The following is a 22,677-nucleotide window of genomic DNA, read 5'->3' as shown; positions in this document are numbered from 1 at the left end:
TCCCAGCCTTTTGGAGGCTGAGATGGGGGAATCAAGAGTTGGAACCAGCCAAGGTCTCTAAAAAGGCTATGTCTCAGAAGAGAGGAAACACGAGCTCTCCCCAGCTAGACGTTGTCTTCTGCTAGTGTCCCGGTGGACATAATAAAAGGATAAACTGTGCAGACAACGGAGAATGCTCGCTGACTCTCCACAGGCAGCCCTGATGAACCCAGGCACCTCACTCTCAAGAGCAATGGATTGTCTTGCCCCTCGTTGTTAAAAAAGAAAGGAAAAATTTGTCGGACATTAGTCAATAAGGAAGTAGATTCTTTTTTCCAGTTTGTTTTATTAGAGAGGGAAAGGAAGTATGGGATGCAATAAAACTCTTAATAAGTCATGAACTTCTCTGGAGGGGGAACTATGAAATTTTATAGGAAATTGATATTTGCAGTTAATTTAAAGAGTGATGTAATGAGAAGTGTGTGTGAGTGTGTGTGTGTGTGTGTGTGTGTGTGTGTGTGTGTGTGTGTGTGTGTGTAGGGCAGAAATTAACGAATGCCCAGTTTTTAAGTGGGTGCAGGGAATCCAGAGACTCAGGTTCTCAGGCTTGTGTGGTACAAACTTTGTTGACTGAACCATCTCTCTATTTCTAGAGAAAGTTTTTTTTTTCTTTGAGAATAACCCCAAGTCTTAGCATGTTGCAATAGTCTTTCTTTCTATGTTCTTTCCTATAACCCTATCAATAACTAATAAAATCCACCCTATGTGTAGGCTGTCGGGGCAACGGAATTCAGAATATAGCAATAATTTGTATTTGGTTACAGCTATGTGCTATTTCCACGTATCCAAAGTGCAATTACTAAAAATGAATTATGAGTTCCAATTCTGCTATCTTGTTAAATGCCTCAGTTTTTCTATGTATCAAGAAACCAAACTCTCTAAGTGGAAAATTTAATAGAATTGTGAAGATGATGTCACTTGGTAGTCTTGAAGCTCAGAGTATCTCCTTTACCTTAAAAAGAAAAAATCCCATTCAGTTTTATCTAAATAGATAAATTTAGTCTGGTACAAGTGATCTGACAAGGGGGAAAAGTGGATTTTCTAATTAGGGAACTCCAGGGAGATAAATGCAGAAGAATGAGGAGGGTGGTAAAAGAACAGTATAGGTGTCTGAAAGGACATAAGAAATAGTGCTTCTAACGAGTGCCAGGGCACCAGACAACCCCTGACCTCCATGGCAGAATCACCTCTCTCTCTCTCTCTCTCTCTCTCTCTCTCTCTCTCTCTCTCTCTCTCTCTCTCTCTCTCTGTCTGTCTGTCTGTCTCTCCCTCTCAGGTCTGGAAGGTATTTCCACAGCTCAGCTCTCCCTGCCTCATGTCAGTCTTTACCTCTGTTCTGGAGGTTCCGTGTGTCCTGCCTGTCTGGGAAGCTTACATTAACACTGACATGCTTAGAGAGCATTCAGACTTGGCAACATTAGAAAAGTGCTGCAATTCTGGAAATTAAGCCAACTCTCCCTGGAGGCTAGGAGAAAGCCCCCATGGTGGTCTCTTACACTGACAAAGTGCTCATCTCATGTTTCCTAAGCTTTATCTTCATTGCACAGATCGACTTTTGAGGAAGGACCTGCCACACTACTACAGTTCCGAATCAACCTCAGTAGGAAGGAAAGCAAGACCTGTTTATAAACACACACACACACACACACACACACACACACACACACGAATAAAAGTTTAGTAAAGTAATTTAAATGAGAGCTTTAAAAAACACTTTTTAAAAGTTCCTCAGACTAGTGCTGAACCTCGAGTTGTTTCTAGGAAAAAAAATATGTTATAGAGGGATTCTTTCACTGACAAATCCTGCAGGGACTTTGAAAGGCATCGGGTGTGCCTTCCTGACAGAAACAAGGGAGGCTCCAGCTAGTAGCTGTCCCTGCAGGAAAGATGGTTTCTTAAACATTCCTGACACCTTTGGTACGATGGAAGAACAAAATATTGAGAAATATAAAATAAGCTTAAGCACGAGATATTTTTTAACAGAAGTTTTTATTTTTTGTTATTTGTAAAAGAACATGAATAAATAAATGTGTCCACTTCAAGACACAAGAAAGCATGACAAAACAATTGCTAAGCAAGGCACTGTGCCTTACAAGGAAGACATAAAATGTCCAAGGGATACTCACAACATTACATTGAAAATTCAGCATCAGAAATGTTGTACATACAGTTCAGAAACACTGAAACTTAAATAATGCCGTTCTACTCTTCTCGGTGCATTTGTCCCCACCCCCACCCCTTATCCCCAGTCTCTATCACAGTGTGGGTGTGATGTAGCTCGTGCCCAACTCACCCTCTCCCCAGAAACTAATGAATAAATAGATTTAAAAATGCATCACCTCCCAACTATATACGTTAAATAACTTTAATTGAACACATTAAACTATTAAAATAAACTTTAACATATCAAAATGACCTTTTAAGATATCACAGTGAATTAGCGAATGCATATCTTTAGATATCATAATAAACATAACAACATCTGGGCAATGGAAATAAATAAATAAATACATAGATAAATAAATAGGTGAACTCTCAGACAGCAAGGCACATCAGGCACGATCTGGGCTTCCCGGGTGCTGTTGGTTTCTTTTCTCTTTGGTTCTTCCCCTTGAGGGACAGCAGCCCAGGCTCCTTCTTTCCTGGTCAGTTAGCCTTGCCTCTGTGATGAGAAAACGGTTGCTGTTAGTGGGTATCTTAAAGGTGGATTGCAGAGCCCTCTTCTTTTAACTTCATCTTGGACCTTGATTTATTCTCCAAACGCAATCATCTCTAGCCCCCACCAGGGACCTATTACCTATTGCTGGGCTTTCCAGCAATAAACACTCTGGGCCCTTTGAAACTAGAATAGTAGTGCTGGCGTTACAATTGTACCAGCTTCAACCTTTCCAAATGATGTTAAGAATAAAAATGTCAAGGCATGACTTCGAGTAGGTTGTAAACAAGAACAGTGCCTATTGCTTTTTCACTTAACTCAGTCGTGATAAGAGCGAGAGCCTACACCTGAATTTCAAGCGTCTCACGGCAAACCCCAGCTCTTCATTGGGAAGCCTTAGCGGCTGACCTTGACCAAAACCAGGAGTTAGACTTTACAGCTCACAGACATGGAAAGGGTAGGGGTGAAGTATTGAATCTTAATAGAAAGCAGGCTTTACAATAGCGCTAGCCGGTTCTATCTAGTTAATTCTTAGGGACACACAGGGACCATCCATTAAGAAAGGACTTTTGTGTGTGGATGAAAGGAGCTGGTCGGATCCTTCTTCTATCCACTCAAACTTATGCTCACAAGACAAAGTTAACAATGAAAATAATAATCCAGGTTCCTGAACTGAAGTTAACCTTGATTTTCCCTGCTATAATTTTCAGAAATTGGATGCCAGTCAGGTGTAAGCACAAATCACGACTCACTTTTTCAGTATCTTTTGAACGATTTTCTGAACCAGGGGGGCTTCAGGGTTGAGGCAAACTTCTTGACCGCCCTTGAGAGTGGCTCTGCAGAGAGAAGTGGGGATCATTATAAGGCACGAGGTTTCTTTGGGGTGAGCATGGGGCGGCAGGAGGGTCTGGGCAACACTGGCCATGGCAGAGGCTATCCAGGGAGACACTCACATGACTTCTGTCTGGGCGCAGTGGGGTCCTGGGGGCGTCACAGTCAAGCTCTGGATGTTCTTGAAGTCAACCCTTGGCAGGGTCTTCAGGCAGTGACAGCGCAGCTCACTGGCCACAACAGCCCCTGTAGGAGAAGACACTGGGTTAGAGGGCTGGGGATGGCTGCGCCCACCTGAGGCTTCCCCAGAAACATCAGCCTCCTATCCCACCTGTAGCCTGGTGGTTGGTGGCCAGGAACAGCAGCAGGACCAGCGCAGCACTGAGGAGCCGGCAGGTGGGAGGGGCCATGGCGCTAGGCTGGAGTGTGGCTGGAGTCTGGAGCGCGGGAGGGAGCTTGCTGGAGGCACTGAGGCGCAGTCTGGGGCTCTGAGGTGCCGAGAGCTCCTTTTATGCATGATGTCTGGAAAAGTCCGGGGACCAGGGAAATTCCCTGAGCTCAGGGTCCCCACATCAGGAAGGACAGAGCCCCGCCCCTGAGCTGAGTGGGTTGGGGACACGCGCGCGTGAGCTGCCTGTCTCATCCTACTGCCCCGCCCTTCCACTACGGGACCCTGGGATGTCCTTCCCCAAATCCTCAAAAGGAAGGAAGTGATGTCTGCGCTGAAGAGACCACCTGCTAGAGGACAGTGGTTACTGAGCTATGTCATCAGTGGAGACCTAGCAGTTTGGGGAACTTTAGTCATTAGGACTGGAGAAATTAAGGTGTGAGTGTTCGCGCGCGAGCGCGCGGGGGATGGGTGGGGGGGGTGCTTCTCTATTGGTTACATACTCATAGATAATACTAGATGAAGATTTATTTATGTCTGCGTAAGTACACTGTTGATATTTAGTCATCTCAGGCTGTACACAAGAGTGCATTGTTCCTGTGGTGTACTGAGCACGAGTAAATCACATTTCGTGTCATATCCTTCTACCCGGCTTGGGGGAAAAGATGTGTCAAAAGTTTAATTCATGTTTAACCTAGGACAAAGTGTTGTAATCTCATATAACTTCCTCTGTGAAATTTTGGAACTTCCGAGGCTCTTCCAGTGTGCTGGTGAGCACCACATCGGGTGTAAGAGATTTTCATGAATTCAGGAAACAGAGACTTGGTGGTCTCTCGGTGGTCTCCAGCTGCAGGAGGCAAGGGCTCTCCTGGGGACAGTCTGCTCACCAGTCAGTGCTGACACCTAGAGGAGGTAGCGCCCTTCACATGTCTGCTTAACAAATGTACCTACCTGTACCTGTGGAATATCTAAATGCCAGATTACAATCTCTCTCTCTCTCTCTCTCTCTCTCTCTCTCTCTCTCTCTCTCTCTCTCTCTCTCTCTCTCTCTACCCCCCCCCCACCGTATACATCCTTTCGTGTCCCGGTGATTTGATCTCTCCACTAGAGGATCATAGTGAACGTTCACTGATTGTGACAAGCTATTGAAACGCTCAGCTCTAACCTTTGTCTTTCACTAGCTCATTTTTCTCACCCTGGGTTTTGGTTCTTGGTCACATAGAACACAAGTTGTAGATAGTCATGGGTCTGAGTGCAGCTCTCTGAGAGCCTGAGACCTCTGTGGTTGTTTTATAGAGAAGTGAGTGAAAGGCAGGTGGAAATACAAAGCTGCCAGATAGGAAATGTTGTGCCACCAGGTACTGGGACACAAACTCCCACCTGCGACCGATGTGCTAACTTCTTATCTCCGAAATGCACCCAAGTGCTAGTAACTATCTCAAAATATTCAGATGAATAACCGCTAATGTTTCGAAAAGCTCAGTGTATATTAAATGCTAAAGTTATAAAAGACAAAATTTGGTTTTGCCTCCATATTACTAAAACAAGACTCACCTAAGAGTAAAAACCACACACACACACACTCAAATAATTCTTGAAAAACAAAACAATTTTCTATTAGTTTCTTTTTCCATCTTAGGAGATCATTTGGAGCAGGGGTTGATGGCAAACACATTTAACCCCAGTCCTCGGCAGACAGAGGTGCCCAGATCTCTGTGAGCTCCAGGCGATGGGGGCTGTTTAATGAAACTCTGTTTCAGGGGAAAAAAAGAATTTAGATGAGTCTCTTACCTAATTCAATTGGCTTATTAACTAAAACTACAAAATATGAATGAACATACTCATCTCAATTATTAGGAAAAATTATAAAGAATTAGATGTTTCCTGAGATAAGTGATTCATAGGTTTGGGAGAATTTTTTTTTTTTTAATGTTTGTATCTCATAGCTCAACTTCGGCTTTCCTAACGTTTAAAATCGGTGCGGTGGTGTAACATCTGGGTGTTGTACTCCCAGTAAGACTTTGCATTTGTAGAATGAACATGGTGTATTTAATTTAACACATATGTATGCTTTGTCCTCCCCACTCCCAAATTAATATATATCCTCTTCAGAACTGAAGTCGGTGGAAATTGGCATTTCTAAGAGGCATTTGATTCATGGGCATTTCATCCACGGGTTTTAACTGCCTAGATAAGGCTCACAGACTTCAGTGGATTTAATGTGACCACATTACAAGGTTTTTAACTGAAATATTTGCCTTCAGTATTATCAGGATGCTGGGCAGCCCGTTAGTCTCTTTAAGATAATAGAAAACAGAAGCTGTCTGCTGTAGGGATTTCCAGGTACAATCTGATATGTTGACATAAGGAAATAGAGAGGACAGAATAAAGTCCTAGGTTCCTACAGTAGTCTCTGAAGCATACAATGTTTCAAAAAGTAATTGCTAAATATATACCAGTAACTACAGAGTAAATCAACAGTTGCTTACAAAATGGAATACTAGCATTTTTTTTTTTTTCTTCTAACACAATGCCCATCTTCATAGCCGGTCCCTAACAACCTTTGACTTGCTGTTTTTGAAGCTTTAAAGAGAAATGACATTATACTAAAATAATTCAATTCTTTCTGGAAGGGTTAAGTACCACCTCCAGCCAGTTCCATTTGGTATGACTCAAATGACAAATTCTATGCCCAGACTTTAAAGTCATACTACCAACTTGAAGGGAATGGGGTCACCACTAGGCATTGATTTATCATCCTTTTATGTTTTGCTGTACTTATTATGTCTCTCTGTTTTGAGGAGGACCACATGAGAGATCTTTTAAGTCCAGAGCCGTGCTCATCCTGAGCGTAGAGATGAAGCTGCAGGGATGGTCTAGTGGTCGATGCTGCTTTCCTACTTGCCACCAGGCATCAAGATGTCTCCACTGCCAGCCCCTCTTGCAGTTAGTGCTTCCTGAATTAGGAATGGATCTGGCTGAGGGAACAATAGTGACATCATTAGGATGCATGAAATCCCTCGGGGATAGAAGAGATGACTCAGCAGTTAGGAGCCCTTGCTGCTTATTCAGAGGATTATTATCCAGTTCCCCAGAACTGGCCTTTGTGGGTACCAGACGGGCATGTGGTACCCGTATATGCATTTGGGCAAGCACTCATCTGCATATAATTAAAATGAATGACGAAAACATCCCTAGATCTCTTAATTCATTCAATCCAAAGCACCCACGAGTGCATCTCTAATATGCTTGCTTGTCTTTTATGCCTGACCCTAAGCATTTTCTTGCTGACTTTTGATGACAGAGTCCCAACTATCCTTTGAGAAGCAAGACTCCAGTCCCTGCTGTCTCTCTCTTTCCAGTCTGGATTCAAGACAAATGATCAGTGGCACAGCTCTGGGAGTAAGCTGACAGACCCAGGGAGCATTTGCCAGTCCTTTGTGCCTGAGCCTAACCCTTGTAGAGGCCTTGGTAAGCTTGCCAGAGGGCAAATGAGTAATCATGTCCAAGTCAGAAAAAATTCCCTCTGGTCCTTTTTGTCAGGAAATGATTAAAAAAAAAAAAAAAAAAAAAAAAAAAAACAGGTCCTTACTTCCTGCTGGGTCGCAGCTGGCAACCCAGCACCTTGGAGTTCTGCCAGAGCCTGATCTGGGAGAGGCTGCTTGAAGCTGAGCCAAAAGAGAGAAAAGCCACCTATCCCTGTATGAGTGAGAACAGTCACCGGGTGTAAGCTTTGAGTTTGGAAATTCTGCCTTCCACCCACTCTCACCTGGCTTTAGTATCACAAAAAGACAAACTGATTCTCTTTTCCATTCAGTCCATCTTGCCTGCAGTTGAGTGTTACGGACTCCGCTTATTGATAGATTCTCTATCAAGAGGGAAATTTCAGCTTGCTTTTAAACTTCCTTTCTCCTTTTCTCTCAGCATTTTCAACGTAGGTTCTCAAGATTTGTAATGTAAGAATGAAGTTAGGTGCCTTGGACACCTAGAGAGGTAGGATACCCCATGACCCTCGACTTCTTGACCTGAGGGGGAAGACACAAAAACCCAACGAGACGCTGTTGTGATAAGCTATGAGACACACTCAAGGTATTTGGAGAAAAGCAGTAACTCATCCAGTTTCCACTGTGGCATTGTGAGCTCTGTCAGACACAGGGGACCTTCTCTGTTATGACAATGTTAAAGAAGCCTTCCAGGGAGAGGAGAGAATTCTGAGAGTCAGGGAACCTTCTGAGGGGAGAGGACAGAGCAAGCAAAGATTTGTTTGAAAGGAGCATAGGCGAAGTGGGGGCAGCAGAAGATCACAGGCTAGCTCCTCCCCTGGGTCCTTTGTGAGTCTGGACTCAAAAGATCAAGACCCTGCCTGGACTATGTCCCATGTTCACTGAGACTTTGGGCCAGGACTCAGCAATCAGTGTACCTGAGACTTTCCCCTAAAGACTTTTTTTGTCACAAAGCTGGACTTCCTGAGGCATGCCTGTTTGTAATGTTTTCCAGCTTCTCTCGGAATGTATAAGATAAATTCAATCTTTTCAAACAAAACTCAATGGTATTTTGCCTTGAAAGTAAATGAGATACTTTAATTTTCAAGACCAAGTAACATATTCATAATTGTATTAGTTATTCACTTAATTTGACCTGTTTTGTTGTTGCAGGTAAAGGTATGTTAAGTATGGGATAATCAATAACAAGATTTAAAAAAAAGACCTGAAACCCATAATTCATTCTTAGTGTTTCAATTTTAGTTTTTCAGCATATAGCTCCTTACTAAATACAAATTATTCATTTATTCTGAATTCCATTGTCCACTTACACATAGAGCATGGATTTCATTAGATCTTGACACAGTTATAGGGAAAGACAAAAGAAGAAAGACTATGCTGAGACATGCTTTGTACCAACAGTCTTAAAGAAAATAATATTCATTAGGAGTAGGGAGATGGCTCCGTCAGCAAAGTGTGTGCTACAGAACCCTGAAACCCTGCATCTGGATTCCCTGTGCCCACATGGTGTTGACTTCTGCTTTACACACACACACACACACACACACACACACACACACACACACACACACACTTTTCTCATTGCAGCATTCTTTAAATTAGCTTCAAATGTCATTGTTTCCTATAAAATTCTATAGTTCCTCCTCCAGAAAAGGTCACAACTTCATTAAGAGTTTCATTTCATCCCATACTTCCTTTCCCTCCCAATAAAACAAACTGGGAAAATTTTTACTTCCCTATTGGCTAATGTCTAGTAACTTTTTCCTTCCTTTTTCAGTCTTGAGATTATAATAAGTACCTGAGCTCATCAAAGCTGCCTGTGGAGAATTAGCTAGCATTCTTTGTCGTCTGCCATTACACAGTTTACCCTTTTTGTTTGTTACACTGGGACACTTATAAGTGTCTCTGAGGAGGCCATGTCTTGAACAAAAAGGTGAGAGAGCTTTTTGTTTTCTCTTTTGTTTTTTCTTTTCACCTTTTTTCCCCTAAAACATGGCCTCCTTAGAGACCCAGTCTGCCCCGCCCCCATTCTTGATCTTCTTATTAGCCTGTGTGCAGGAAGAGGAGCTCTGTGACCCTTAGAATCTTGTCAATACCTCTGGATATTACTTCCACTGGGAGGCTGATACTCTCACATAAAGTTGTTTCCGTGGCCAATGTGCATAATGTCACACTGTAAAGTTTATCTGCTATCTATACTGAGGAGGGTGAGAAGACAGAGAGATTTTCGTTGTTCAAAGTAATAAGAGAAGAAAGTGATTATGAAGATTAAAACCAAAAACATTTATTAGGTATAATGTATCAGAGATAGTGACATATTTGTAAAAGATGAATAAAGTAAAACAGAAAAGAAAGAATTATTTTCCATGTAGGATACTTCTATCCACTAAAACAGCTAGTCTATTACTACTACTACTACTATTACTCTAAGAATGTTTTTTGCTTTCAGTAGTTAGTAGTTTTTAAAATTCACTTTAATTAATACTAAGTAATAACTAATGCTAGTCTAATATATTAGATCTGGAGCATATTCCAAGACTTTGGCACAAAATGACTCTTAATACAAAACTATGTGTTCCCATTTCCTTTTTTAAAATTAGAGCCTTTTGTGGAGGTAGCATCACGTAGTTAAATTGCATTAAATTCCTGTCATGCAACCTAAGAAATAAATATGAGAACTCCAAAATTGACAAAACTACGTCTAAAATAAACATAAGGAATGAGGGCACATCTCCATGGTAATATTTTTTTATCACACTAGATGTTTATGCTGCATATGAAAAAGCAAGATGACTCTGGCATTGTGAAAGCAAATTTAGGAAGCTGAGAGATGAGTTATTAACCACAGCAAGCATGCACAGTGTATGGTCATATCTATTTCAACAAGAAAGGCAACAACATTATAAAAAGTGATGATCCTGGTGCATTTCTGTAACATTTCAACATTTTCTGTCTTTGATACATTCTTCAAGTCCAATTATGAAGCCTCCTGTAGAAAAAAGTTTCTTGTGCACTGTAAAATTAAACAAGAAATAACAAACAAAACAACAACAACACATCCTCTGTGACTTATGCAATCACAGGCAAGCTATCTAGAAGTGTCAGTCAAGCCAACTCAATTCTATTTTTCAACCTTTCCATACTATTAGCAATATTTCAATACCTTCCCTATTAAGAATTGAGTTAAAGATAAAGTTAGAATCTTTATCTATGGGAAGCTAACACGATGGCTATGCCGATAAAATATATAGATGTCATTCCTGGTAGGTGAATTATATATCTTTAATCCTTTTTTAAAGATACAATTTCATGTAGCCTGTGATGGCTTCTAAGTCACCATGTAGCCAAGACAAGTCTTTTACTATAGACACTGTAAGCACAGAGATTATAGATGTGGACCACCATCACACCAGGTACAAAAAAATCCTTTATACCTATGGATTCTGAGTTTTCTACTGCTTTTTGTTAGTCTTGACAACTTGTTTTTATGTATTTTAATGTTATCTGTAAAATTTAAACAGAACTTTGTCTCTTCTATAATTGCCCCCTTTATATTTTGACTCAGACTTTATTCTTTATTCATGACTGCTTGTTTCTATATGTACATTCATTAGTAGATCAGTTGTTTATGAATGTATCAATAATATTTAGTAACTGATGATGTATATTGAGTTCCTTTCAGGTAGGTTTTGTGTGATGGGAGACATTTTCATTTATTTTTATTTTAAGCTATTTAGAGTCAAATACTCAAGAAATATCTTCAAGCCAATCTTTGACTTTTTAGTCTTTTTGTTTGTTTGTTTTTATTATTTACAATCCACCCTTTGCTCCCTCCTCCCTCCTGGTTCCCCTTCCAATAGTTCCTCGTCTCATTCCTTCTCCTCTTCTTGGGGCCTCAATTCTCTCAAGGATGAGGTACACCTTTTCCCACAAAAGCCAGATCAGGAAGTTTTCTGATATATGTGTGCCAGGGTCCTCGAACCAGCTCCTCTATGCTGCCTGGTTGGTGACTCAGTGTCTGGGAGCTCCCAGGGGTCCTGGTTAGTTGAGTGTTGCTGGTCTTCCTATAGGGTCTCCCTCCTTTTCTGCTTCTCCAATTCTTCCCTTAATTCAACCACAGGGGATCCTGACTTCAGCCCAATGGTTGGGTATCTGCATCTGTCTCATTCAGCTGCTGGTTGGGCCTCTTAGAGGACAGCCATGCTAGGCTCCTGTATGTAAGCACACCATAGCATCAGTAAAACTGTCAGGCCTTGGTGTATCCCCATGAGATGGATCTCCAGTTAGGCCAGTCACTGGACCTCCTTTCCCCCAGTTTCTTCTTCATTTTTGTCCCTGCAGTTCTTTTAGATAGGAACAATTCTGGGTCAGAAATTTTGACTGTGAGTTAGTAACATCATCTCTCCTCTTGTGACTGTTTATCTACTGGAGGTGAACTCTTTGAGTTCCCTCTCCCCACTGTGGGGCATTTCATCTAAGGTCCCTCCCATTGAGTCCTGAGAGTCTCTCAACTCCCAGGTCTCTGGTAGTTTCTAGAATGTCTTTCCATCTTTCATCTTCTGAGGCTACATATTTCCATTCATTCTGCTGGCCCTCTGGGCTTCTCTCCTGCCCCCCCCATACCTAATCCTGTTGCCCCTTTCCCCTCCCCTCTCCCACTCCCACCCAAATTCCTTCTTCCCTCTGCCTCCCATGATTAATTCCTTCCCCTTTCTACATGGGATTGAAGCATCCTCATTTGGCCTTTCTGCTTGTGAAAGTTCTTAAATTCTGTGGGTTGTATCCTAGGTATTCTGTACTTTTTGGCTTATATCCACTTACTATTGAGTGCATACCATGTATGTTCTTTTTGACACACACTCAGGATGATATTTTATAGTTCTATCCATTTGCCTACAAAACTTCTGATGCCCTCATTCTTAATAGCTGAGTGATATTCCATTGTGTAAATGAACCACATTTTCTGTCTCCATTTTCCTGTTGTGGATTGTTTCCAGCTTCTGGCGATCACAAATAAGGCCGCTGTGAACATCATGGAGCACATGTCCCTCTGGTATGGTGAGGCATTCTTTGGGTATATGCCTAGGAGTGGTATAGCTGAGTCTTCAGGTAGTGCTATTTGTAATTTTCTCAGGAACGGCCAGATTGACTTCCAGAGTGGTTATACCAGTTTGGAATCCCACCAACAATAAACACATCCCACCACAACCTCCCTACCATCTGCTGCCACCTGAGATTTTGATCTTAGCCATTCTGATTGGTGTAAGGTAAAATCTCAGGGTCATTTTGATTTGCATCTCCCTGATGACTAAGTACTTTGAACTTTTCTTTAAGTGCTTCTCGGCCATTTGAGATCCCTCTGTTGTGAACTCTCTGTTTAACTCTGTACCCCATTTTTAAAATTGGGTTATTGGGTTATTTCCATTTAAGTTTGTTGTAATTTTATTACAGTTGTATTAAAGTCTATCACCTAGTTGTTTTTATTTACTGTGCATTTTCCAAAATCATGCTGAAAATTTGAAATTTTAATTGATAATTTTAGAATTAGAAAATATTTATGTGAGGGGAAGTTTCTCTGAGTTTCTGTTCTGTGTCTCATATTGTCGACATGCTACATAGTTATAGAGGTTTTATCAAAACCAAGAGTCTGATCCCAGTGCACTGCTGTTCACTAAACTCGGTCCTAATTCAAATTCCACCGCTATTCCATCCATGTCTTTTCTTTTTTCCTATTCCGGACTTCATTGTATCACATCATTGTGTCTGGCTCTCATATCTCTCTGTCTTTTCTTATCTGTATATGTTTTTGATTGTGTCTTGTTTGTCCCTCAGATAGACAATCTTGACATGTGTGCTCGTTGGGTACAAATTTGAATCTATGAGCTGCTCTCTTGCATGCTCTGGGATTCTGGATTAGGTGGAAGAGTACCCCTGTGACTGATGAGCCCTTCTCTTTCCCATCCTTTTTTCTGTCAGCAGCTGCACCACAGTTATTCAAAAGCTCTAACTGGTGATATTAATTTTGATCACGTGGTACGTAAACTTTCTGCAATGCATTGCTTTTCTCACATCTTCTATGACAGCAAGCCAGCAGCCCAGCCCAGGGTGCCACGGGTTGAGAAATTAAGCCTGACCTTTGGGAATTTTCCTGTTGGATTCCCCAGACACTCCTCAGGTTATTTCTTCGGGTTTTTGCATGCATGGTTGAGATCATTTCTTTTATTCTATTTTATCTGCCTTTCATATTTTTTAAGTTCTAAATTTTCCCTTTGCTTTTTTTTTAGCATCACTTAGGTATCCTAATCTACATTCTTACCTGACTACATTGCCCTTAATATGTGACCCACTGATAAAACATGGTATATTTTGAAACCATACCTCTCATTAGCTCTCATTCTGCTTCCTTAAACTTTTTACTTCACAGTGTGTATTTACCTGTATATGCCATTACTTTTATTAGCATTTTCATTAACATAAGGCTTTAATGTCCATAGAAAGAATTCACTTGTTCACCTCTGGTAACCAACCTCATTAAAAGGGAAAGATAATTACACAGTTTGGAAGACTCACCTACTCAAGGGCTTGTTATCATGTTTATAAGACTTCAGGAGTTTGTCAAGAATTTCAGAGCCAGGTGTGTCCACTCTACATAACTGTCATCCTGGCGTACAGGGAACCTGCAGTGGGAGGACTGGGAGTCCAAAGCCAGTCTAGACAGCTTGGCATGATCCCTCTCTCCCATCCAAGTCCCAACCAGGCCCGATCCTGCTTAACTTCCGAGACCAGAGGAGATTGGGCATGTTCAGGGTGGTCTGGCCATAGGAGGTTTTTTATTTTTCTTTTTTTAAAAAAATTAATTTTTTGAATAAAAAAATTGGCCAATGTAGAAAAGAGCAATGTTTTATATAGAGCTAGATTTATCAAGAAAGTTGTGGGACCACAGAATGTATTTTCAGGGGTACCAATTGCTCCTCCTCAAGTACGCAAGTCATAAGAAATTTCAGCCATCACAGGTACAAGATTAATTATAAACCACCATGTCAAGAAGAATAAGACAAAAAGCATCCATGATATTTTTTTAAATAAAACTTTTATTTTTACTTCATTTGTAACAGTCCTTTGAACTTCTCTGTCCCGAGCAAGACAAGGAGAAACACTGGTAAAGAATATAAAAGGGCATTATGCCCTACCAACTAGACACAAAATGTCCAAGGGAAGCCTCAACACATCCGTGTTGACCATACAATATGAAAGACGACTTTCAATAAATAACTGACATTCTTTTCAAGACATACAAACACAGCCTCTCACGCATGTCCTCACCCTAACACAAAACATGATCCTAAACTCTCATCTATCTCTCTGCGTTTCTTCTCCCACAACACCCTTCTAGCACAGTGGTTGACATTAAATATTAGTTTAATGAAATATTTATAGCCTACCCATCTTTAAACTGAACAATCAGAACTGAGCTACCATTGATGAAATGTATCCATACTGTTAAATATTAATGTAAAATAAAAACCACACACTTTGTGGAATAAATAAATACATAAATAAATAGGACCCTCAAAAGAAATTGTATAATGTGTTAAGCTAGTGTTGTCAGAAGCCAGCGTTCACCAGACAGGCTCCATCAGAACAATCTGTCTTCTTTCTCCATTACTTGGGGACACCTCTGCAATCAGAAAAGAGTCATTGTTACAAATAGTCATCAAAGCCTTTCTTCTTTCATTCCAGTCACTGAGGCTCTAGATGGGATTTCTGCATGTCTACACTTCCTACTTTACCATGGATTAATTTACAAGTGTGACTTTAATCCTCTCTCACACACAACTCTGTGATATAGTTGCTATTATCTCCCCTACTTGGCTTAAATTCAATAAATTATATAACAATCACAGAGACCTTAGCCTTGAACTCAGGGAAATCTCACTGGCAAAAGAAGGCTCGGGCATGTGTTGCCAAGGATCTCGTTTTTGTTGTTGTTGTTGTTGTTGTTGTTTTGTTTTCCCTGCCCCTAAAAGGACTTTATAGGCTATTGGTGACTTCTCCATCTTTTAGGAACTGTTGCCACCATCCATTTGCATAGGGGTTTTGAGTGTGGTAATAGCCAAGAGGACACAATTCTCTAGCATTTAATTCTCTACCAATTAATGATCTCAAATTAAGGTCAATTACCAAAATAATAACCACAACTTTCCGACCTCTAGATAAACACGGACTTTCCTTGATAGAATTAACATTCAGGGGTCAGATGCCAGTACTCCCACCCTTGACTCTAGTCTCAGGAACAAACACAAGTCACAACTCACTTTAGCATCTTTTGGACAATCTTCTGAACCAAAGGGGCTTCGGGGTCAAGGCAAGCCTCGCGACCATTCTTGAGTGTGGCTCTGCAGAGAAGGATGGACCCATGTGTTAGGCATTCCCACTAGGAGGAGTGTGGGGGCGAGGGTGGGTTTGGGCGACTCTGGAAGTGGCAGAAGCTCCGCGGGAAGATACTCACATGACTTCGGTTTGGGTGCAGTGGGGTCCTGGGGGCAACACCTTCAAGCTCTGGATGTTCTTGAGGTGAATCCCAGCCATGGTCTTCAGGCACTGACAGCGCAGCTCACTGGCGACCGGCGCCGCTATGGGAGAAGACTCTGGGTCAGCGGGACTGTGGGCGGCTGCGCTCACCGGAGGTCCCTCCTCCCCCCCAAGGCAGTGGCGAGAACTACCTGTGGCCTGGCGGCTGGTGGCCAGCAGCAGCAGCGCTGCACAGAGAAGCGAGCGGGTGGCTGGGATCATGGTGCTGTATTGGAGTGCGGCTGGAGTCTGGAGTGCTGGAGCTGGTTAGAGGCTCTGAGTTCCTGATCTGGAGCTCTAGGGCTCCCGCCAGCCCCTTTTATGCTCGAAACTCCAGAGCTCCGGGCCAGGGAAATTCCCGGAGTATAGGGTGTTTCCCCGCAACCGGAAAGGACATCGCTCCTCTCCCCCCCCCCGCCCCCCCCTCCACTCCCAAGGATTAGACTCTGGGATTTTTGCTTTTTGCCCCAAAGTCCCAAAGGGGAGGGAGTGACGTGCTTCCCAGGGCGAGGTGGGTCACCCGCATTATGTGCACGTGGGCGCCACGCCACCTAGGATTCCACTAGATACTGCAGTGATTTACAGGATGGAAGCTTGTCTTGTTTTTTGAGTGTTGCAGATTCCTTTCTTGTCTCAGATTAACGCATTCTGTATAAAGACATCTGCCCTCTCTTATCCCATGTGAGGTGGTTTGCTTTTGTCTACTGTTTTTGTGGTAAATCACAGCTGGTGGTTTGTATCAGGGAGGCAAATGAAGAGGGTGAGGCGAAAGATCATTGCCAAGGTTAGGTCCCTGTTTATTTTAGAATGTTGTAGCAATCTCCTCTTTGTTTTTTGAGCTCGGGAACTTCCCGGAACTTCCGAACTCCCTGTGTGGTTCCTGAAGCACCCCTACCCTGCTGTATGGCAGGACATATTTTGTCTGGACTAAGGAAAATCCACGGGAAAGCTGTGTGTGTGGGGGGGGGTTCTGGGCTGAGGAGGGGGTTCCTAGATTTATAAGGCCACAGATGTCACAAGCACCAATCTAACTGCAAAGGGCTTTATATAACTATTAGTCTACTTGTACAACTATTTTCATGCTATCTGAATCTATCTGTATTGTAAAACTGAGTCTTTGAACATTATTATTATTATTATTATTATTATTATTATTATTATTACTCAGGCTGACCTAGAACTAGCTATTGAACTTCCAAGTCTTCTTCTCCCACCTTCCAAGTGCTTCTGAGACTCAGGAGCCAACACACCAGACTTAGATAATTATTGACATATTTGTAGCTCTCTATTTAAACAATTTCAGAATCTGCCTGAATGCAGCCTTCAGTCTCCAGTTTGTTGTTGTTTGTTTGTTTGTTTGTTTTTTGTTGTTGGTATTTGAATGTACATCCTAACTGACCACCCATTGATTCTATGCCTCTGTGAGGGAGACCTGGAGCTATCGGATGGAAGAAACCCTTTGTCTGGGTGTGCTCTACATGTAGCGCTACAGAGGCAGTCTGACTGTTAGGATTAAAACTTCAGCTACAACACATCCCCATGGAATGGTCACTGGCAATTTCTCCAACCTCAAGTATGTGTCTCATCTGTAAAAGAAAGCCAATAGTAGTATTTGCCTCACAGAGCTGATACACTAAGATGAAATGTGCTAGCATTCAGGTGCTATTTAAACGTTCTGCAAAAGCTACTGAATAAAGGGAGGGAAGTGGTGCTCTACAACTTCATTGGCAACAAATTGAATGATCATAAAGGTGGGGTACTCAGATTAGGATTAATGCCCCTATGAGAGTTCAGAGACCCAGCCTGTGCTGGGTCTTATTACCCACGCCCTCCTTCCCTGAGGACTCTGCAAGGAAATGGTAGCCACCTGCACAGGAGAGTCCTTCACCAAACACTACAACCGATTCCAAATTTCCTAAGGTTAGCTGTTTTGAAACGTACCGTGATAAGAGAATCCCCCCTTGTTTTACTATAGCTGGATGCCGCTGAGATATACAAGCTGCAAATCACAGAGCGACTCACTGGAGTCATCTCTTTCAAATAGAAGCTCACTGGGGCTGGAGGAATGGCTCAGCAGCTAAGAGCATGTTCTGTTCTTGCAAAAGAGGTAAGTTCAGTTATCAGACAGCTCACTATCCTCTGTAATTCCAGCTCCATGGACAGCTAACGTCTGAAGCCTCAGCCAGCCCCTGAACTAATATACGCGTATCCACACTCAAGTGGTTGAGTGAATGTACACAGTCAACGTAAAACATTTCTAATCTTTTTAAAGTCTCAAAAATATCCCTCATAGAACTAATATAAAAATGCAACCAGTTAACATCTGTAAAGTATCCTTGAAGTAAAAGTTACTGAAAGTATTGTTAACGAAAGCAAACCAGAAAGATAGGAAATTATTAAAATTAAAAAATAACATTTTGTACGTTCCATTCAGTAAAAGGAAAGGCATAAAGACAGAACATACCATAGTGGTTGCCCGGGGGAAAGGGATTTAGAGATTTACTATTATTGTTTTGTGTGTGTGTGTGTGTGTGTGTGTGTGTGTGTGTGTGTGTTCATGTGGGCATGTGTGTTGGATGTATGTGGGGGGTGCATGTGGAGACCAGAGGCTGACACTGGGATGCTTTCCTTGATTGCTTTCCACCTTGATTTGGGGTCACAGCTCCCCATTAACCTCACAGCTTTGGATAGACTGGCTGGCTGCCTAACCCTGGCATTTGCCTGTCTATCCAGACCTCCACAGTGCTGTGGTCATAGAGACACAGGCATTCAGTCACTCCTCGTCGTTATTTTGGCGCTGAACATGTGAACTTAGGTCTTCATGCTTGGACAGCAAGTATTTTACCCACTGAACCATCTTGCCAGCCATGGAATTTATCAAACGGACGTGGGATTTCCATTTATATGATGAAGGCATTCTGGAAATGGACGGCGGTGATGGTTGCACAAGACTATACAAATATCACCAAGATGTACATTTTTTTTGTGATACATTTTGTGGATATTTTCTCACAATAAAAAAATTAAGCAGAGTAAATAAAAATGAATTGAATAAGTAATAAATAAATCTGTTGAGGTTAATGGGTTTTATTGACTTTTTACTTAGCACATGAGTTACAGGGAGTTAAATTTTTTAATATAATAAACAAATATCCACAGAGATGCTGAGGATACAGGGCAGTGAGGTTAGGAACTGTCACAATGGAGAAGGGGAGTAGGTCTACTGTACTGAGGAATCAAGACCAGTGAAAGAAAAGCTGTGTGCTCCAGAGGATGGATTTGTGGCTAGGATTTGGGAAAACAATTCTGAAGGTCCAAAGGTAGTGGACATTAATGGACCAAAGGATTGCAAGACCTGGGAAGGCCTCACTAGGCTCAGAAGGCATCACATTATACTGTTTCATTAAAACACTTGTATCAATTTATACAATTGCATTCACAACAGCATGGTATAATTTGAGGATAGAAACAGGCTAAAGTTAGTGAGGATGGAAACCTTAAGCCGTAGAGAGAACAACTTCGAAATGATTCCCTACAAGAGAGGAAAATGGCGAGGCTCCAAGAAATTATTAATTCTCTATGTTGAATGATTTTACTATAAACTCGAAGTTCAACAGACAGAAAGGCAAAAGGTCATGGGTAAAACTTTGGGCAAAGGGCTTGCTTATGTCTGTGTTCTCAGATGCAGCACTTTCTGGAGGGAATGATGTCCGCAGTGGGGCTCTTCTCGAAGATTGAGCTCATGAGTCCTCTGAAGGTTCTGAAATGGAAGAGGTTAAAAGTCATGAGAACGGGTAGGGAAGCCAGATGGTTAGAAAAGAGGACTCACTCATGGACTATATGAAAGGCCTGCATGTAATAGGTAGGCATAAAACCAAATAATGCGTTCAGGGCACTCTGCAATTGGAGGGTGTAGATGGCTATAACAAGACCATCTTTGTCAAGCCCCCCAAAGCACTCAGATGTTCTGAAGAGGGGAGAAACACTGTTGGTGTTGGTGCAGGGGTGAGGGTCATGTCTGCAAACTGCCTTGTAAGAGATGAAAACTGGATCATGGCAGTCGTAATGATGCAGTGTGAGTGGATGCTGGAGGGTAAAGAAAATGTTGGTGTTAGAAAGGCGAGGTTGGGAACACTAGGGATGAGAAGTAAAAGGACTTGCAGTTGGGTATGAGACTATCAAGCAGAGGCGATAAGCATGGGGCTCTCAACAGTGTTGGCAGGACCAGTGGCCTCTCAAAAGCCCCTTGTTCTTGAAGAATGAATGCAAAGCACGTTGCCCTTTCGTCTATCTCTCTGCTAACGCGGTTCCACGTGACCTGCTGAATTGTGGGTAAAAAGCTGAAGCTGTGTGATCATATCGGGACGTTGCATCCAGATCCAAGACTGACTCCTGGTCTTTAAGCCAGTATTTCATTAGACAGGAAAACCCGTGACCAGAAGAAACGGCCAGGTTGTGAATCCGTATCAAGTCTGCGCATTGTGTTTTAGGTGTTTATCTCTCCTTCTTGAACAATATGGATTTTTTCTTCTTTTTCAACTCTCCAGTTTATTCTAGGAACCCACACTGAGATGTGACGACAATACTTTCCTCCATCGGCCCTGCAGCCTAGAGACCCTCTGCTCTGCTTAGGCTGCCTTCTCCAAGCTCCTTTTGAAATTTTTATTTCTCTTTGTAAGGGTCTTTGGGGTGAGGCCTTCAAGATGTGCTTAGGAGACTAAGGCACTGCCTGGTAAATGGATTAATGCTGCTGTTTTAGAACTTGGTTGGCTGCAGCAGGCAGTGATGGTGGTGATAACAGGGTGGTTTGGACTCTCTCTCTCTCTCTCTCTCTCTCTCTCTCTCTCTCGCTCTCTCTCTCTCTCTCTCTCTCTCTTCCTCTCTTCCCCCTCCCTTTCCCTTTCCCTCCTTTCCCCCCTCCCTCCTCTCTCTCCCTTTTCCCTGCTTCTCTCTCTCTCTCTCCCTCTCTCTCCCTCTCTCTCTGCCTCACCTGATGACCTGCTCCTTGACAACATTATGATGCCCAGCAAGTCCCTCATCAGTACCATGTTCTGGAACTCACCAACCTCTAATGTCCAGAGCAGTAAGAGGTAAATTCATTCACTCTCTAAGCTACTCAGTGTGTAGCTTTCTGTTATAGTAACAGAAACAAGACTAGGGAACTCTTGTTGTTTATTTGGCCATCGCAACACCAAATGCTTCAAATTCACTCTGAAATTCTCAGGTATGCCCAGCACCAGGTCAGGAGTTGGAATTCTGGTTGAGTGTCAAGGTGTGAGAAGGGTCTAGCCCAGTGGTTCTCAGCCTTCCTAACACTGTAAGCCTTTAATATGTTTTCTCATGTTGTGGTGGCTCCCAATCATCAATCGTTTTGTTGCTACTTCATAACTGTAATTTTGCTAGTTGTAAATTATAATGCAGATATCTGTGTTTTCCTATGGTTTCAGGCAACTCCTGTGAAAGGGATGTTTGACCCCCCAAAGGGGCTTTGGCTTACAGGTTGAGAACTGCTGGTCTGACTGGTCTATGCATCCCATCTCTTTTTACTTGGTCTCTTTCTTCACTGGATCTCAAAGTAGAGGAAGCAGTGGTAAGAAGGAAATCCCAGGACAGACTGGCCAAGCTTGGTTTTGTCATCAAGAAGAGTCCCAAACAATACTTTACAACCATAGGTCATAGTCCACATTACTGTTTCCTGAAATAACTTTTGTGGGTAATACCAATATTTAAAAATAATTGAATAACACATAGTAGACTAGAACTGCTTCTTAAAGGACAATATCACAGTGCACTGTGTATTCTTCACTAAAGTATTGTTTTGTGGCCCTTTTGTGTTTTATACATGTGAATGAATGTATAACAGTAATTGCTTGAGTCAGAAGATGAAGAAGAAAATCAACCTGGAAACCACAAAACCCTTCCTTCAGGGATTCTGCTCCATCAAACATTGGACACAGACAGACAGACACATATACATACACACAGGACACATACACACAGCCCCAACTGTGAGCTACTTTGCTGAATATTTCCAGTCAGGAAGAAAATAAGCCAAGTAAAGAACATGCTCCTCAGATTTCATCACTCCCTAAAAGTTTGCACAGCAGAGAGCTACAGTAAATTGCTGCCCAGCCTGGCCTTTTCCTGGCAGGAATGGCTGCTCCGGATGCTCTTGCTGAGCATATTGGCAGTGTGACAATGTTCACAACAGAGATAAAAGATTAACATAGCACCAGCATTGGTTGGCTTAGCAAATTTTCTTTGAATCTTTTGGTCAATTGGGTCCCAGCCATTTATTCTATTATCTAACTAAAGATGTTTCTTCTGGCAAACAAGAAAGAGAGGTGAAGAAAGAAATAAAATTATCATATCTTAGTACTACACCCCACTTCCCACTAGATAAAACTGAAATTTAATCCCTTGTGAGCCAGGAGGTATGGCTGAGTGGCTGTGAGCACATGCTGATCTTTCCCAGGACCAGAGTTTGTTTTCCAACATCCGCATGGGATGGCTCAGAATAGCCTGTCTGTCACTCCAGTTCAAGAGGATCTCACACCTTTTCCTGGACTCCATAGGTACTGCACACACACACGCGTCTTCATACACCCATAACCCAACCCCCACCACCACCACCCCCCCACACACAGAGAGAGAGAGAGAGAGAGAGAGAGAGAGAGAGAGAGAGAGAG

General features: G+C 42.3%; 2 protein-coding genes across 2 annotated transcripts; both read right to left on the bottom strand.

Moving 5' to 3' along the window:
• Positions 1-2,322: 2,322 nt before the first annotated feature.
• Positions 2,323-3,951, bottom strand: LOC110330950 (C-X-C motif chemokine 2). The gene is made up of 4 exons (XM_021211263.1): positions 3,858-3,951; positions 3,649-3,772; positions 3,448-3,531; positions 2,323-2,701 (listed from the first exon to the last, which is right to left on the bottom strand). Exons 1-4 carry the CDS (start codon positions 3,934-3,936, stop codon positions 2,686-2,688), a joined length of 303 nt encoding a protein of 100 aa, XP_021066922.1. The 5' UTR covers positions 3,937-3,951; the 3' UTR covers positions 2,323-2,685.
• A 10,539-nt stretch (positions 3,952-14,490) lies between these two features.
• Positions 14,491-16,275, bottom strand: LOC110330904 (growth-regulated alpha protein). The gene is made up of 4 exons (XM_021211213.1): positions 16,141-16,275; positions 15,927-16,050; positions 15,733-15,813; positions 14,491-15,095 (listed from the first exon to the last, which is right to left on the bottom strand). The coding sequence occupies exons 1-4, from the start codon at positions 16,208-16,210 to the stop codon at positions 15,080-15,082; spliced, it is 291 nt and encodes a 96-aa protein (XP_021066872.1). The 5' UTR covers positions 16,211-16,275; the 3' UTR covers positions 14,491-15,079.
• Positions 16,276-22,677: the final 6,402 nt, after the last annotated feature.

This window comes from Mus pahari, chromosome 13, assembly GCF_900095145.1.
Source record: "Mus pahari chromosome 13, PAHARI_EIJ_v1.1, whole genome shotgun sequence".
In the NCBI taxonomy this organism is placed as follows: Eukaryota; Metazoa; Chordata; class Mammalia; order Rodentia; family Muridae; genus Mus; species Mus pahari.
The sequence above is the reverse complement of the archived record's forward strand: the minus strand, read 5'-3'. Positions and strand labels throughout refer to the sequence as shown.

What these genes read in the sequence shown, in the direction of transcription:
- LOC110330950 (XM_021211263.1), bottom strand. Translation starts at nt 3,936, where the DNA reads ATGGCCCCTCCCACCTGCCGGCTCCTCAGTGCTGCGCTGGTCCTGCTG. An exon ending in CACCAACCACCAGGCTACAG is followed by an intron (nt 3,773 to 3,857) that starts GTGGGATAGGAG and finishes CTTCTCCTACAG; the next exon opens with GGGCTGTTGTGGCCAGTGAG. An exon ending in TGCGCCCAGACAGAAGTCAT is followed by an intron (nt 3,532 to 3,648) that starts GTGAGTGTCTCC and finishes TTCTCTCTGCAG; the next exon opens with AGCCACTCTCAAGGGCGGTC.
- LOC110330904 (XM_021211213.1), bottom strand. Translation starts at nt 16,210, where the DNA reads ATGATCCCAGCCACCCGCTCGCTTCTCTGTGCAGCGCTGCTGCTGCTG. An exon ending in CACCAGCCGCCAGGCCACAG is followed by an intron (nt 16,051 to 16,140) that starts GTAGTTCTCGCC and finishes CTTCTCCCATAG; the next exon opens with CGGCGCCGGTCGCCAGTGAG. An exon ending in TGCACCCAAACCGAAGTCAT is followed by an intron (nt 15,814 to 15,926) that starts GTGAGTATCTTC and finishes CCTTCTCTGCAG; the next exon opens with AGCCACACTCAAGAATGGTC.